This window comes from Pseudophryne corroboree, chromosome 3, assembly GCF_028390025.1.
Source record: "Pseudophryne corroboree isolate aPseCor3 chromosome 3, aPseCor3.hap2, whole genome shotgun sequence".
Taxonomy (NCBI): Eukaryota; Metazoa; Chordata; class Amphibia; order Anura; family Myobatrachidae; genus Pseudophryne; species Pseudophryne corroboree.
The window spans coordinates 186260471-186275143 of record NC_086446.1 but is presented as its reverse complement, the minus strand read 5'-3'; the positions used below and the strand labels follow the sequence as shown (position 1 = coordinate 186275143).

At 50.1% G+C, this 14673-nt stretch overlaps 1 protein-coding gene across 3 annotated transcripts in view; it reads left to right on the top strand.

The window, feature by feature from the left end:
- Positions 1-14673, top strand: part of DLG5 (discs large MAGUK scaffold protein 5) — a 245975-nt gene that overhangs the window by 125518 nt on the left and 105784 nt on the right. For all 3 annotated transcript variants that reach the window (XM_063958703.1, XM_063958702.1, XM_063958704.1), the window contains exon 6: positions 5213-5472. In XM_063958703.1, coding sequence (XP_063814773.1) covers positions 5213-5472 — 260 coding nt within the window. The remainder of the gene's footprint in view (positions 1-5212; positions 5473-14673) is intronic.

Here is a 14673-nt window from a genome sequence, read left to right as displayed (position 1 = left end):
ACCTTAACGAAAATCTGTAATCTCTCCCTGTCTACTGGTATCTTTCCTTCTCTATACAAGCATGCAGTGATTACTCCCATTCTGAAAAAACAAAACTCTGACCCGAACTCTCTCTCTAACTACCGTCCCATCTCTCAGCTCCCATGCCCCTCCAAGCTACTGGAGAGACTTGCCTACACTCGCCTCACACACTTTCTTAACTCACACAGCCTACTGGACCCACTTCAGTCAGGATTTCGTGCCCAACACTCCACAGAGACAGCACTGACTAAGGTAGTGAATGATTTGGTCACTGCTAAATCTAAAGGACATTTCTCTCTCCTTATTCTCCTTGATCTCTCTGCTGCCTTTGACACTGTTGACCACTCTCTTCTCATACAAACACTACAATCCCTAGGTATTCAGGACACAGCCCTTTCTTGGTTCTCATCCTACCTATCTAATCGCTCCTTCAGTGTTCGTTTCTCTGATTCCACCTCTACTTCGCTACCTCTCTCAGTTGGAGTACCGCAAGGCTCAGTCCTAGGTCCTCTGCTTTTCTCTATCTATACCACATCTCTTGGCAAACTAATCAACTCTTTCGGATTTCAGTACCATCTGTATGCGGATGATACTCAAATCTACCTATCCTCCCCTGATTTGTCACCATCTGTATTGGGCCGTGTCACTGAATGCCTTTCTGCCATTTCATCTTGGATGACATCTCGCCACCTCAAACTTAATATTTCCAAAACAGAATTAATTATATTTCCACCGGCCAATAGTATTTTCCAACCTGATATCTCTATCACTGTTGAGAACTCTGCAATCACCCCTACCCCACAAGCTCGCTGCCTAGGTGTCATTCTTGACTCTGAACTGTCCTTTGTTACCCACATTCAATCTGTCTCAAGATCATGTTACATACATCTAAGAAACATATCCAAAATACGCCCTTATCTTACACAAGACACAGCAAAAACTCTAATCCATGCTCTCATTATCTCCCGCATTGATTATTGTAATAGTCTCCTGACCGGTCTTCCCAAACATAGGCTCTCACCACTACAATCCATTTTGAATGCAGCTGCGAGGCTAATCTTCCTTGCCAGACGTTCATCGTCTGCAGATCCGCTCTTGTCAGTCCCTCCATTGGTTACCGGTATTCTACCGTATTAAATATAAAATACTTTTACTCACATACAAGGCTATTAACCAAACTGCACCAACATACATCTCTTCACTCATCTCAAAATATCTCCCTACCCGACCTCTCCGCTCTGCACAAGATCTACGTCTCTCATCCACACGCATTACTTGTTCACACTCAAAATTACAGGACTTTATCCGGGCTTCACCCACTCTGTGGAATGCCCTCCCACGCACAGTAAGACTCGCCTCTAGCCTCCAAACCTTTAAATGTTCCCTGAAAACTCACCTCTTCAGACAAGCCTATCAAATTCCAGACCCACCCACATAACCTTCAGTGCTTCCCTATCTAATTACATCCTCTGTAGAGTATTCATAACATCACATATCTTGTCTTTCTTTAGTCTCACACCCTCCTGACACTTGGATAACTTTGTGGGGTATCATCATACAACCCATTAAGAACCTAGCAATCTGGTGGACCATTATGCAATAGGTAGCATCTATCCTTGTGTATCTATGCCTATTTCCCTATAGATTGTAAGCTTGCGAGCAGGGCCTTCCTACCTCTATGTCTGTCTGTTTTTACCCAGTTTTGTTCTATTACTGTTGTTCTAATTGTAAAGCGCAACGGAATATGCTGCGCTATATAAGAAACTGTTAATAAATAAATAAATAAATAATAAAGTTGCCCATGGCAACCAATCGGCTGCTCTGTACATTTGTATAGTTTTCAAATTATAAATGTCACTTCAATGCTGATTGGTTGCCATGGGCAACTTCTCCACTGGCTCATGTCTCCACACTTTTCACTGCTTCATGAATAGACCCCTTGATGAGGTGTGAAAAGGCCCAAACAGCTTTTATTTCGAGTTTGGATAACCTTCAGCTGCACATACACATTAGCTAATAACAATACTATGGCCCTCATTCCGAGTTGTTCGCTCGGTATTTTTCATCGCATCGCAATGAAAATCCGCTTAGTACGCATGCGCAATGTTCGCACTGCGACTGCGCCAAGTAACTTTGCTATGTAGAAAGTAATTTTACTCACGGCTTTTTCATCGCTCCGGCGATCGTAATGTGATTGACAGGAAATGGGTGTTACTGGGCGGAAACACGGCGTTTCAGGGGCGTGTGGCTGAAAACGCTACCGTTTCCGGAAAAAACGCAGGAGTGGCCGGAGAAACGGAGGAGTGTCTGGGCGAACGCTGGGTGTGTTTGTGACGTCAACCAGGAACGACAAGCACTGAACTGATCGCACAGGCAGAGTAAGTCTGACGCTACTCTGAAACTGCTAAGTAGTTAGTAATCGCAATATTGCGAATACATCGGTCGCAATTTTAAGAAGCTAAGATTCACTCCCAGTAGGCGGCGGCTTAGCGTGTGTAACTCTGCTAAATTCGCCTTGCGACCGATCAACTCGGAATGAGGGCCTATATTCACTCGCAGATTTTTCTGCATACATAAACTTGGACCTTGTCTCAAATGCTGATCTACTGATGCTCTTCCCTTCCTCTCAGTTTTACAGTTTTTGGGAGGAGGATCGATCCACCTTTCATCGCTAATGACATTTTCTCGGGTGGTATTCAGTATGCCGGCTGTTGGGATCCCGGTGCTCAATATACCTGCGCCGGAATCCCGACACCCGGCATACCGACAACTATCCTCCCTCTTGGGGTCCACGACTCCCCTGGAGGGAGAATCGTATGCCACTGTGCCCGCAGCGAGCCCGCAAGGGGCTCATTTGCGCTTGCCGAGCTGCCGGCGGCCGGGATCCCGGCGCCTGTATGCTGGGCGACGGGATCCCGACCGCCGGCATAACATACTGCACCCCATTTTCTCCTATAGTGGGATATGTATCAAGCATTGGAGAGAGAGAAAGTGCCAGACAGATAGTTCTAACTGCCGGGCGGTCTTCAGTATGCCGACTGACGGATCCCGGCGCACATTATACCGGCGCCGGGATCCCGACAGCCGGCATACCGACACTTATTCTCCCTCGTGGGGGTCCACGACCCCCCTGGAGGGAGAATAAAATAGCGTGGCGCGCCACCGTGCCCGTAGCGTGGCGAGCCCGCAAGGGGCTCATTTGCGCTCGCCACACTGTCGGTAAGCCGGCGGTCGGGCTCCCGGCGCCGGTATGCTGGTCGCCGGGAGCCCGACTGCCAGCATACCATAGTGAACCCCTAACTGCCATGTTACAGACAGACTGTGGGGGGAATGTATTATAGTGGCATGTATTGTGCCACTACAGCACTTCCTGCTTCTGCTCATTACCGAGGCGAAGCAGAAAGCCAATCCGACAAGATATACTAACTTCCTCTCTGGCTAAGCACCGCCGGCAATCCCCGCAGAGCACACAGTGCATCAGCTCAGTGCTGATGAGCTGTGTCTCTCAGCCCGACCAGCTCCGCTGCGCATGCGCGAGATCTTGCAATTCACGCGGCAAGATCTCCTGTGCATCCCGGAGTCCAGATGCCTCCACAGCCAGAGACATCTCTGCTCTTGCTGCTCACCGTTCATACATTGCCCTGGATATCGGGGTGCTATTTTTTTTTAAATAGCAGGGCCGATATAGATCCTGCACCATCAGTGTCATACATGAGGGAGAAGCAGTATCTGTGCACGTAATGGGGCCAATTCAGTAAGGTTAGCAAATTCTGCTAATCAGCAGAATTTGCTAACCATTAGCATGCATGCTGGTGGCCGCCCAGCGCTGGGCAAGGCCACCCAGCATGCTGACCGGCGCCCCCCCCCCCCCTGCTTCAAGCAGAAATTGCGAACAGCACGCAATTTCTGCTTGTTAGCAGAAATTAAGGATGATTCCTGCCGGCGCAGCTTAGCTGCAGCCGCAGGAGTCCCGTCGCCATTTTTGTTGTCGCAGCGGCTGCGTGTGACGTCACGCGGCCGAACCCCCGACACGCCCCCGTTCGCGCGTACCAGACCACCGTTTGGGTTGGCACGCCCCCGCAATGCTCCGTTTCCACCCAGAAAACGAATTGTTGCCGCCCCCCTCCCGCCTCTGCCTGATTGACAGGCAGAGGCGATCGTAATTCCTGTGGCCCCCCGCAGAAATTGCAGGCGCATGCGCAGTGGGGCCTGCTGCGCAGGCGCATGCGCAGTGGGGCCTGCTGCGCAGGCGCATGCGCAGTGGGGCCTGCTGCGCAGGCGCATGCGCAGTGGGGCCTGCTGCGCAGGCGCCCGCGGCCCCTCAGCAAAAATTCTGTACGAAACGCTACTTGCAATTCATACTGAATTTGCCCCAAAGTGCGCTAATACCACTTCTCCCCCATAATAAAGGTTAATACATTTACGTGTGTTAGAAAATTGATAGGAGCTGATTGGTTGGTACTTTATCTCTCTACAAAGTTTGATACATCACCCCTTAAGGCAAAGGAGAGAATTTATTTTTTTTATTTTCTGCCAGGGGTCCTTTTTGCATTTCTGAGCAGTGTTCGTGTCTCTATTTTAAATGATGTTACCCAACTTAAAATGTTTTGTGTTCGGTGCAGATTACACCACAGTGATACTGAAAGATCCTTCCGTGTGTTATGGTACAGATTATTCCCTTATGTGCCTGTACAGTCTTTTCTTTAAGTACTTTATTTTTGGATTTAGTTTCAAGCCATGTTCTGCAATTCTCTTGAAGACCACATCCATGTTGCTCTTTGAAAATTATCAAAAAGATTGTTAAAATATTCACACAAGCACAGGACCCACCTAGGGAGGCCAATCCCGGGCCGTCTTTTTAATCCCGGGATTCGGGATTGAAAAACGATCAATCCCGGGATTCCCGGGATTGCAGTAGGGATCAGTGAAGAAGGGTGTAGGGAGCAGCACTGGAGGGTAGGTAGCGGTGCGAGAGGGTGTAGGTAGCAGCGGGGAAGGGAGGGAGGGTGTAGGTAGCATTTTAAGCATAAAATGTCCAATGTTGATGTTTTGCAGGTGTTGACATTCAACATTATGGTGTCGCCCTTTTGTCAACACAATGACTACATTCCGTTGCCTTCCATTGACCTGCAGTGTACGAATTGTTTGCTGTATGTTTCTGTTGTCTAATGCCCACTTCTTTTCCTGGCAGGTGGTGAAGCAGAATGGTTCCTCTGAGCTCATTAACAAGCTATATGATACCGCTCTGGACAAGCTGGAAGTGGTGAAGAAAGATTACGATTCTCTGCGTAGACAGTACAATGAGAAGGTTTCCAGTCATAACTTGGATTTAGGGCGCCTGGAGCAGAGTGAGGAAGAGAAGAGAAACCTGCAGAAACAGCTGGAGGGGCTGATGAAGCAGCGGGACAATACCATGCATCTGCAGCATCAATACTCCTCCTCTATGAGAAGGTATACTTCTAGGGTGGAGGTATGATAATGACCACATCAGTGACAAGGGGCACAAACATATTCTTCCTTCACTTTTAGCTAAGACCAGATCACTTGAGATTGTGCAATGTTATTCCATATAAAATCAGGGCAGCAGGCTTATGTTACAGCAATCAGGCAAGAGTTTGCAGAGCAGCAATGCTTCCAACCCCGAGCTTCACACTACCATGGAAACCTCTTGAGTGGTTGAACTAAAATGTGATGGTGGTTATATGGAAGGGTGGGGAGGCTGTGAATGCATCAAGCTCTCTAAAGAGTGGCCAGGAGGAGAAGTTACAATAGCAACCCATCGGCTTCTACCTATTATTTTATAGCATATACTTGATAAATGCTAGCTAGAGCCTGATTTTATAATCGTCGAATGACTTAACCACTTATCTGGCAATTTTTCTCTTGCGTCCTAGTGGATACGGGTCTTGTACTTTAGTACCATGGGGTGTAGATCGGGTCCACTGGAGCCTGGCACTTTAAAACTTTTAGTGTGTGCTGGCTCCTCCCCTCTATGCCCCTCCTACTAGACTCAGTTTAGAAAAATGTGCCCAAGGAGCCGGGTGCACTTCTCCGGAGCTCCAGAGATTTTTCTTTTAAATTTAATTTAGTTTATTATTTTCAGGTAGCTCTGCTTGGCAGACAGACTACCTGCTTCATGGGACTTAGAGGGGGGACCAACCAACCTCCTGATCGTTAATGGTTTGTAATCCCAGCTGACAGGACACTGAGCTCCTGAGGTGCTGATCACTCATTGTCAGTATGTGTGCCCACACCAGCAGCTAGCCGCCACCCTCTTAATAGATGCCAAAGACCAGGTGCGATGAGTGTTACACCGGGGTCCCGGTTAGCGGGTCATCGGTGGAGTTTGGCAGCATGTCGCGTGGTGGTCACTGGCCCGGAGCTGTTGTGCCTGCCGCGGACGGAACTGGCTCAGGGCTATTGCCCAGCACTGTCACCTAAAGCTTTGTGTGGACTGTAAATGACATTTCCGAGGTGTTTTACACCTGTGGCCAGTATAATCTTGTCAGGGCCCGTGCGCCATTTCAAGGGGCGGGGCTTCCCGGAGCGGGACCAGCGGCGGGAAGGCACCATTTTCCTGCTACTGCAGATCACCAAGGCTGCATGCACGCTGCTCCTCCAGAACCCACACTGTTACAGACTGTCTGAACTGGTACCAGGGGGTCATAGACAGGGGGTAGCATGTCAGCGGTAACATCGCTGTACTGATTTTACATACACTTATTTTCACACATTGTGTTGCTGTGTTCTGTGTGCTGGGTCCGCTCCTCATTATCACTCCAAAGGGCTCTCTAGGGTCTGTGTGGGGTGTTGTGCAACGGGCTGCACTGTTGTTTCCTGTATAATGTCTGAAGACTTGGTTACATGTGGTGCTTGTAATTCTACCCCGTTTTCAGCGGGGTCTCATGTGTGAGCAATGTTCCTTGTCTCCTCAAGGGCCCAGCTCACAGACACCTGACTGGTTGGACAGCATGATTCACAATGTCAATTCTGAACTAGCTGTAGCTGAAAGGGAGAGGCAGGTGTTAGAACACTCGATTGTGTAGCTAAGGCAGCAGATTCTAGGAAGGCTTCGCAGCCCCCTATAGTGGCTTCACACAAACACTCACTGCCACAGGTTTTGCAGTCCGATTCTGATCAGCCAGATGTAGATGATGATGACATGGACGAGGACAGCTCTCTGTCCCCTGGGGTGGAGGCCCTCATTTTTGCCATAAGAGAGGTCCTTCACATACTGGACCAGGAGACGGAAACAGATGATGATTTATACTTAAATGTAAGACCCAAGAGTTCAGCTACCTTTCCGGTGTCTAAGGAGTTAAACTCCCTGGCCAAGGAGGCTTGGTTAAACCCTGATAAAAAAAATGTTTAAATTCCTCAGAGGTTTTATCTACCTTTCCCCTTCCAGCTGAAGATAGGAAGGTCTGGGAAATACCCCCGTTGGTCGATACATCTGTATCCAGCATGTCAAAAAATTGGTACTGCATGTTCCTGGGGCTGTATCCCTGAAGGAGCCTGCTGACTTGAGACAATGCTCAAGGAAATTTATACGGCAGCAGGCGCAGCACAGCACCCCACAATAGTTTGCGGGTGGATCTCCAAGGCTGTGGTAAAGTGGTCTGATAATGTTATTGATGGTTTAGACGCTCTGCCTCGGGATGAGGTTGTAACCCTACTGCAACATATACTGTACATGATGCTACAAATTTTATGAGCGAGGCTATAAAGGAGTTGTGTAAGATTAATGTCCGCACTACTGCTATGGGGGTCTCAGTGCGCAGAGCTCTGTGTTTACGTCAATGGGCGGCAGACGCCAATTCCTAAAAGGGTGTAAAAAATCTTCCCTTTACAGATGATGCCTTGTTTGGAGACGAATTGAATAAGTGGATTTCCCAAGCAATGGCGGGTAAGTCTACCTATCTGTCATCAGCTGCGCCACCTGCTAGACGTTCTTACACCGGACCCTCCTTGCCGTATTTTCGTGTGGCAAGGTTCAGAGGCAGGGGCCGAGGGGTCTCCACCACCTCCAGAGGATCTCGAGGTAAGTCCCGTAAACCTGCACCTGCTGTCTCCCTGGACCAGACCACCGAATCCTCTGCCGCTAAACCCTCCGCGTGACGGTTGGCCCCAGCGAGAAGGCGACTTTCAGGTAGGTGCTCGTCTTCAACACTTCGCCCACATGTGGGCGGAGTCCTGTTGGGATCGTTGGGTGAGGGACGTCATTTCCCACGGATACTGGCTGGAATTTCAAACACTACCTCCTCACACTCCTGACAGGTTTTTCAAGTTGGGCTTACCAGCTTTACCCACAGCAAAAGTTACCTTGCAAGAGGCTATTCAAAAGCTTTTGCAGACGGGAGTGGTAGTTCCTGTGTGTCCTCCGTTATGCAACAGATTTTTACTCCAGTCTTTTTGTCGTTCCCAAACCAGATGGTTCGGTGCGCCCCATCTTAAACCTGAAGTCTCTCAACCCAGGGCCGGTTCGAGCTCTTTCTGCGCCCCGAGCAGTGCATAGCGGCGTGGCTTCGTACAGGGGGCGTGGTCAGTTACGCCCCCTGTACAGTAGTAGCTCTGTTGAAATGCTGAGCGGTGCGCGATGACGTCATCGCGCACCGCACAGCAACGGTCCTCTCCACGAAGGGAAACTAGATGCGTAGCGTCTAGTTCCCTTCACAGGGGGACACAGCCGGGGGACACAGCGGGCAGCGGAGAGCACAGCAGTAGTGGATCTTGCCATGGTGCGGCGCCCTCCGGAAGGCGGCGCCCTGGGAAAAAGTCCTGCTTGCCCGTGCAAGATCCGCTACTGTCTCCACCCGTATCTGCGGGTGTTCAAATTCAAGATGGAGACCCTGAGGGCGGTGGTGTCCGCTCTGGAGGAGGGGGAGTTCCTGGTGTCTCTGGATGTCAAAGATGCTTACCTTCACATTCCCATGTTGCCTCCTCATCAGGCTTACCTCAGGTTCGCCATATTGGATGACCATTTCCAGTTTCAGGACTTACCCTTCGGATTATCCACAGCTCCAAGGGTCTTCACCAAGGTCATGGCGGAGATGATGCTGCAACTGCGCATGATGGGAGTAAACATAGTTCCCTACTTGGACGATCTGCTAATAAAGGCTGTGTCCAGGGAATGTCTGCTACACAGCATCGATCTGACTACTCGCCTACTCACGGATCTTGGGAGGATCCTAAATTTCCAGAAATCTCACCTGGAACTGACCCAGCATCTTCAGTTCCTGGGAATGATACTGGATATAGTGTCTCAAAAGGTGTTTCTTCCGATGGACAAGGCCATGGCTATCCAGGCTATGGTCCGCTCGGTCCTCAGCCCTCGCAAGGTGTCCATACATCTTTGCATCCGCTTACTGGGCAAGATGGTGGCTGCTTACGAGGCAATCCAATACGGCAGATTCCATGCCCGGCCATTTCAACTGGATCTACTGGATAAATGGTCGGGTTCTCACCTTCACATGCATCAGGAAGTGACCCTGTCTCCGAAAGCCCGGATTTCTCTATTATGGTGGCTACAAGTTCCTCACCTGGTAGAGGGCAGGAGTTTCAATATCCACTCGTGGATACTACTGACAACGGATGCCAGCCTCCGGGGTTGGGGGGCTGTGACCCAAGGGGTCCAGTTCCAGGGGATATGGTCGAGACAGGAATCTGCTCTGCCGATAACCATCCTGGAACTCAGGGCAATTTACAATGCCCTTCTGCAGGCTTCTCATCTCCTGATGGATCGGGCGTTCCAGGTTCAGTCGGAAGTGGCATACATAAACTAACAACGGCGAACAAGAAGCAGACCGGCGATGCGAGAGGTGTCAAGAATCCTCCTCTGGGCGGAGGCCAATGCAATGGCCATTTCTCTGACGTCCTAGTGGATGCTGGGAACTCCGTAAGGACCATGGGGAATAGACGGGCTCTGCAGGAGACTGGGCACTCTAAAAGAAAGATTTGGTACTATCTGGTGTGCACTGGCTCCTCCCTCTATGCCCCTCCTCCAGACCTCAGTTAGATTTCTGTGCCCGGCCGAGCTGGATGCACACTAGGGGCTCTCCTGAGCCCCTAGAAAGAAAGTATATGTTAGGTTTTTTATTTTACAGTGAGACCTGCTGGCAACAGGCTCACTGCAACGAGGGACTAAGGGGAGAAGAAGCGAACCTACCTGCTTGCAGCTAGCTTGGGCTTCTTAGGCTACTGGACACCATTAGCTCCAGAGGGATCGACCGCAGGACCCGTCCTTGGTGTTCGTTCCCGGAGCCGCGCCGCCGTCCCCCTTACAGAGCCAGAAGCATGAAGATGGTCCGGAAAATCGGCGGCAGAAGACTTCAGTCTTCACCAAGGTAGCGCACAGCACTGCAGCTGTGCGCCATTGCTCCTCATACACACTTCACACTCCGGTCACTGAGGGTGCAGGGCGCTGGGGGGGGGGGGGGGGCGCCCTGAGCAGCAATAAAAACACCTTGGCTGGCAAAATAACCACAATATATAGCCCCAGAGGCTATATATGTGGTAATTACCCCTGCCAGAATCCATAAAAAAGTGGGAGAAAAGTCCGCCGAAAAAGGGGCGGAGCCATCTCCCTCAGCACACTGGCGCCATTTCTCCCTCACAGTTCCGCTGGAAGGAAGCTCCCTGGCTCTTCCCTGCAGTCTGCACTACAGAAAGGGTAAAAAAGAGAGGGGGGGGGGCACTAAATTTAGGCGCAGTATAACTTATAGCAGCTATAAGGGGACATAATTCAGTTAGTCCCTGCATTATATAGCGCTCTGGTGTGTGCTGGCATACTCTCTCTCTGTCTCCCCAAAGGGCTTTTGTGGGGTCCTGTCTCCTTTAAGAGCATTCCCTGTGTGTGTGCGGTGTGTCGGTACGGCTGTGTCGACATGTTTGATGAGGAGGCTTATGTGGAGGCAGAGCAGATGCCTATAAATGTGATGTCACCCCCTGCGGGGCAGACACCGGAGTGGATGGACTTATGGAAGGAATTACGTGCAAGTGTCGACTCCTTACATAAAAAATTTGACGACATGCCAAATGCGGGACAGCCGGCTTCTCAGCTCGTGCCTGCCCAGACAACTCAAAGGCCATCAGGGGCTCTAAAGCGCCCACTACCTCAGATGGCAGACACAGATGTCGACACGGATACTGATACCAGTGTCGACGACGATGAGTCAAATTTAATGTCCACTAGGGCCATTCGTTGCATGATTGAGGCAATGAAAGAGGTATTACACATTTCTGATATAAACCCAGGTACCTCAAAAAAGGGTATTATGTTTGGGGAGAAAAAACTACCAATAGTTTTTCCCCCATCTGAAGAATTAAATGAAGTGTGTGAAGAAGTGTGGGCTTTCCCCGATAAAAAATTGGTAATTTCAAAAAAATTACTAATGGCGTTCCCTTTCTCGCCAGAGGATAGGTCACGTTGGGAAACTCCCCCTAGGGTGGATAAAGCGCTCACACGTTTGTCAATAAAGGTGGCACTACCGTCTCCAGATACGGCCGCCCTAAAGGAACCTGCTGATAGAAAGCAGGAGGCTATCCTGAAGTCTATATATACACACACTGGTGTTATACTGAGACCAGCTATTGCTTCAGCGTGGATGTGCAGTGCTGCTGCTGCATGGTCAGATTCCCTGTCGGGAAATATTGACACCCTAGACAGGGACACTATATTGCTAACCGTAGAGCATATAAAAGACTCAGTCTTATACATGAGAGATGCACAGAGGGAGATCTGCCGGCTGGCATCTAGAATAAGTGCATTGTCCATTTCTGCTAGGAGAGGCTTATGGACTCGGCAGTGGACAGGGGATGCAGATTCAAAAAGGCACATGGAAGTTTTGCCTTATAAGGGTGAGGAGTTATTCGGGGATGGTCTCTCAGACCTTGTTTCCACAGCAACAGCTGGGAAGTCAGCATTTTTTCCCCATGTCCCCTCACAGCCTAAGAAAGCGCCGTATTATCAGGTACAGTCCTTTCGACCCCAGAAAAACAGGCGGGGAAAAGGCGGGTCCTTTCTGTCTAGAGGCAGAGGAAGGGGGAAAAAGCTGCAACAAACAGCAGGTTCCCAGGAACAAAAGTCCTTCCAAATCCGCCGCATGACGGTGGGGCTCCACAGGCGGAGCCAGGTACGGTGGGGGGCCGCCTCAAAAATTTCAGCGATCAGTGGGTTCGCTCACGGGTGGATCCCTGGATCCTTCAAGTAGTATCTCAGGGGTACAAGCTGGAATTCGAGGCGTCTCCCCCCCACCGTTTCCTCAAATCTGCCTTGCCGACAACTCCCTCGGGCAGGGAGGCTGTGCTAGAGGCAATTCACAAGCTGTATTCCCAGCAGGTGATAGTCAAGGTACCCCTACTTCAACAAGGACGGGGTTACTATTCCACACTGTTTGTATTACCGAAACCGGACGGTTCGGTGAGACCCATTTTAAATTTGAAATCCTTGAACACATACATAAAAAGATTCAAGTTCAAGATGGAATCGCTCAGGGCGGTTATTGCAAGCCTGGACGAGGGGGATTACATGGTATCCCTGGACATCAAGGATGCTTACCTGCATGTCCCCATTTACCTTCCTCACCAGGAGTACCTCAGATTTGTGGTACAGGATTGCCATTACCAATTCCAGACACTGCCGTTTGGACTGTCCACGGCACCGAGGGTGTTTACCAAGGTAATGGCAGAAATGATGATACTCCTTCGAAAAAAGGGAGTTTTAATTATCCCGTACTTGGACGATCTCCTAATAAAGGCGAGGTCCAAGGAGCAGTTGCTGGTCGGAGTAGCACTATCTCGGGAAGTGCTACAACACCATGGCTGGATTCTAAACATTCCAAAGTCACAGCTGGTTCCTTCCACACGCCTACTGTTCCTGGGGATAGTTCTGGACACAGAACAGAAAAAAGTGTTTCTCCCGCAGGAGAAAGCCAAGGAGCTGTCATCTCTAGTCAGAGACCTCCTGAAACCAAAACGGGTATCGGTGCATCACTGCACACGAGTCCTGGGAAAAATGGTGGCTTCATGCGAAGCAATTCCATTCGGCAGGTTCCATGCAAGGACCTTCCAGTGGGACCTCTTGGACAAGTGGTCGGGATCGCATCTTCAGATGCATCGACTGATAACCCTGTCTCCAAGGACCAGGGTGTCTCTACTGTGGTGGCTGCAGAGTGCTCATCTTCTAGAGGGCCGCAGATTCGGCATATAGGACTGGGTCCTGGTGACCACGGATGCCAGCCTTCGAGGCTGGGGGGCAGTCACACAGGGAAGAAATTTCCAGGGACTTTGGTCAAGTCAGGAGTCGTCCCTACACATAAATATTCTGGAACTGAGGGCCATTTACAATGCCCTAAGTCAGGCAAGGCCCCTGCTTCAAAACCAGCCGGTACTGATCCAATCAGGCAACATCACGGCAGTCGCCCATGTAAACCGACAGGGCGGCACAAGAAGCAGGATGGCGATGGCAGAAGCCACAAGGATTCTCCGATGGGCGGAAAATCACGTACTAGCACTGTCAGCAGTGTTCATTCCGGGAGTGGACAACTGGGAAGCAGACTTCCTCAGCAGACACGACCTACACCCGGGAGAGTGGGGACTTCATCCAGAAGTCTTCCAACTGTTGGTAAACCGTTGGGAAAGGCCACAGGTGGACATGATGGCGTCCCGCCTCAACAAAAAGCTAAAGAGATATTGCGCCAGGTCAAGGGACCTTCAGGCGATAGCTGTGGATGCTCTAGTGACACCGTGGGTGTACCAGTCGGTTTATGTGTTCCCTCCTCTGCCTCTCATACCAAAGGTACTGAGAATAATAAGAAGGCGAGGACTAAGAACGATACTCGTGGTTCCGGATTGACCAAGAAGAGCTTGGTACCCAGAACTTCAAGAAATGATATCAGAGGACCCATGGCCTCTACCGCTCAGACAGGATCTGCTACAGCAGGGGCCCTGTCTGTTCCAAGACTTACCGCGGCTGCGTTTGACGGCATGGCGGTTGAATTCCGGATCCTAAAGGAAAAGGGCATTCCGGAGGAAGTCATTCCTACGCTGATAAAAGCCAGGAAAGAAGTAACCGCAAACCATTATCACCGTATTTGGCGAAAATATGTTGCGTGGTGTGAGGCCAGGAAGGCCCCTACAGAGGAATTTCAGCTGGGTCGTTTTCTGCACTTCCTACAGTCGGGAGTGACTATGGGCCTAAAATTGGGTTCCATTAAGGTACAGATTTCGTCTCTGTCGATTTTCTTCCAGAAAGAACTGGCTTCACTGCCTGAAGTTCAGACTTTTGTAAAGGGAGTGCTTCATATTCAGCCCCCTTTTGTGCCTCCTGTGGCACCTTGGGATCTCAATGTGGTGTTGAGTTTCCTGAAATCACATTGGTTTGAGCCACTTAAAACTGTGGATTTGAAATATCTCACGTGGAAAGTGGTCATGTTATTGGCCTTGGCTTCGGCCAGGCGGGTGTCAGAATTGGCGGCTTTGTCATGTAAAAGCCCTTATCTGATTTTCCATATGGATAGGGCAGAATTGAGGACTCGTCCCCAGTTTCTCCCTAAGGTGGTATCAGCTTTTCACTTGAACCAACCTATTGTAGTGCCTGCGGCTACTAGGGACTTGGAAGATTCCAAGTTACTGGACGTAGTCAGGGCCTTGAAA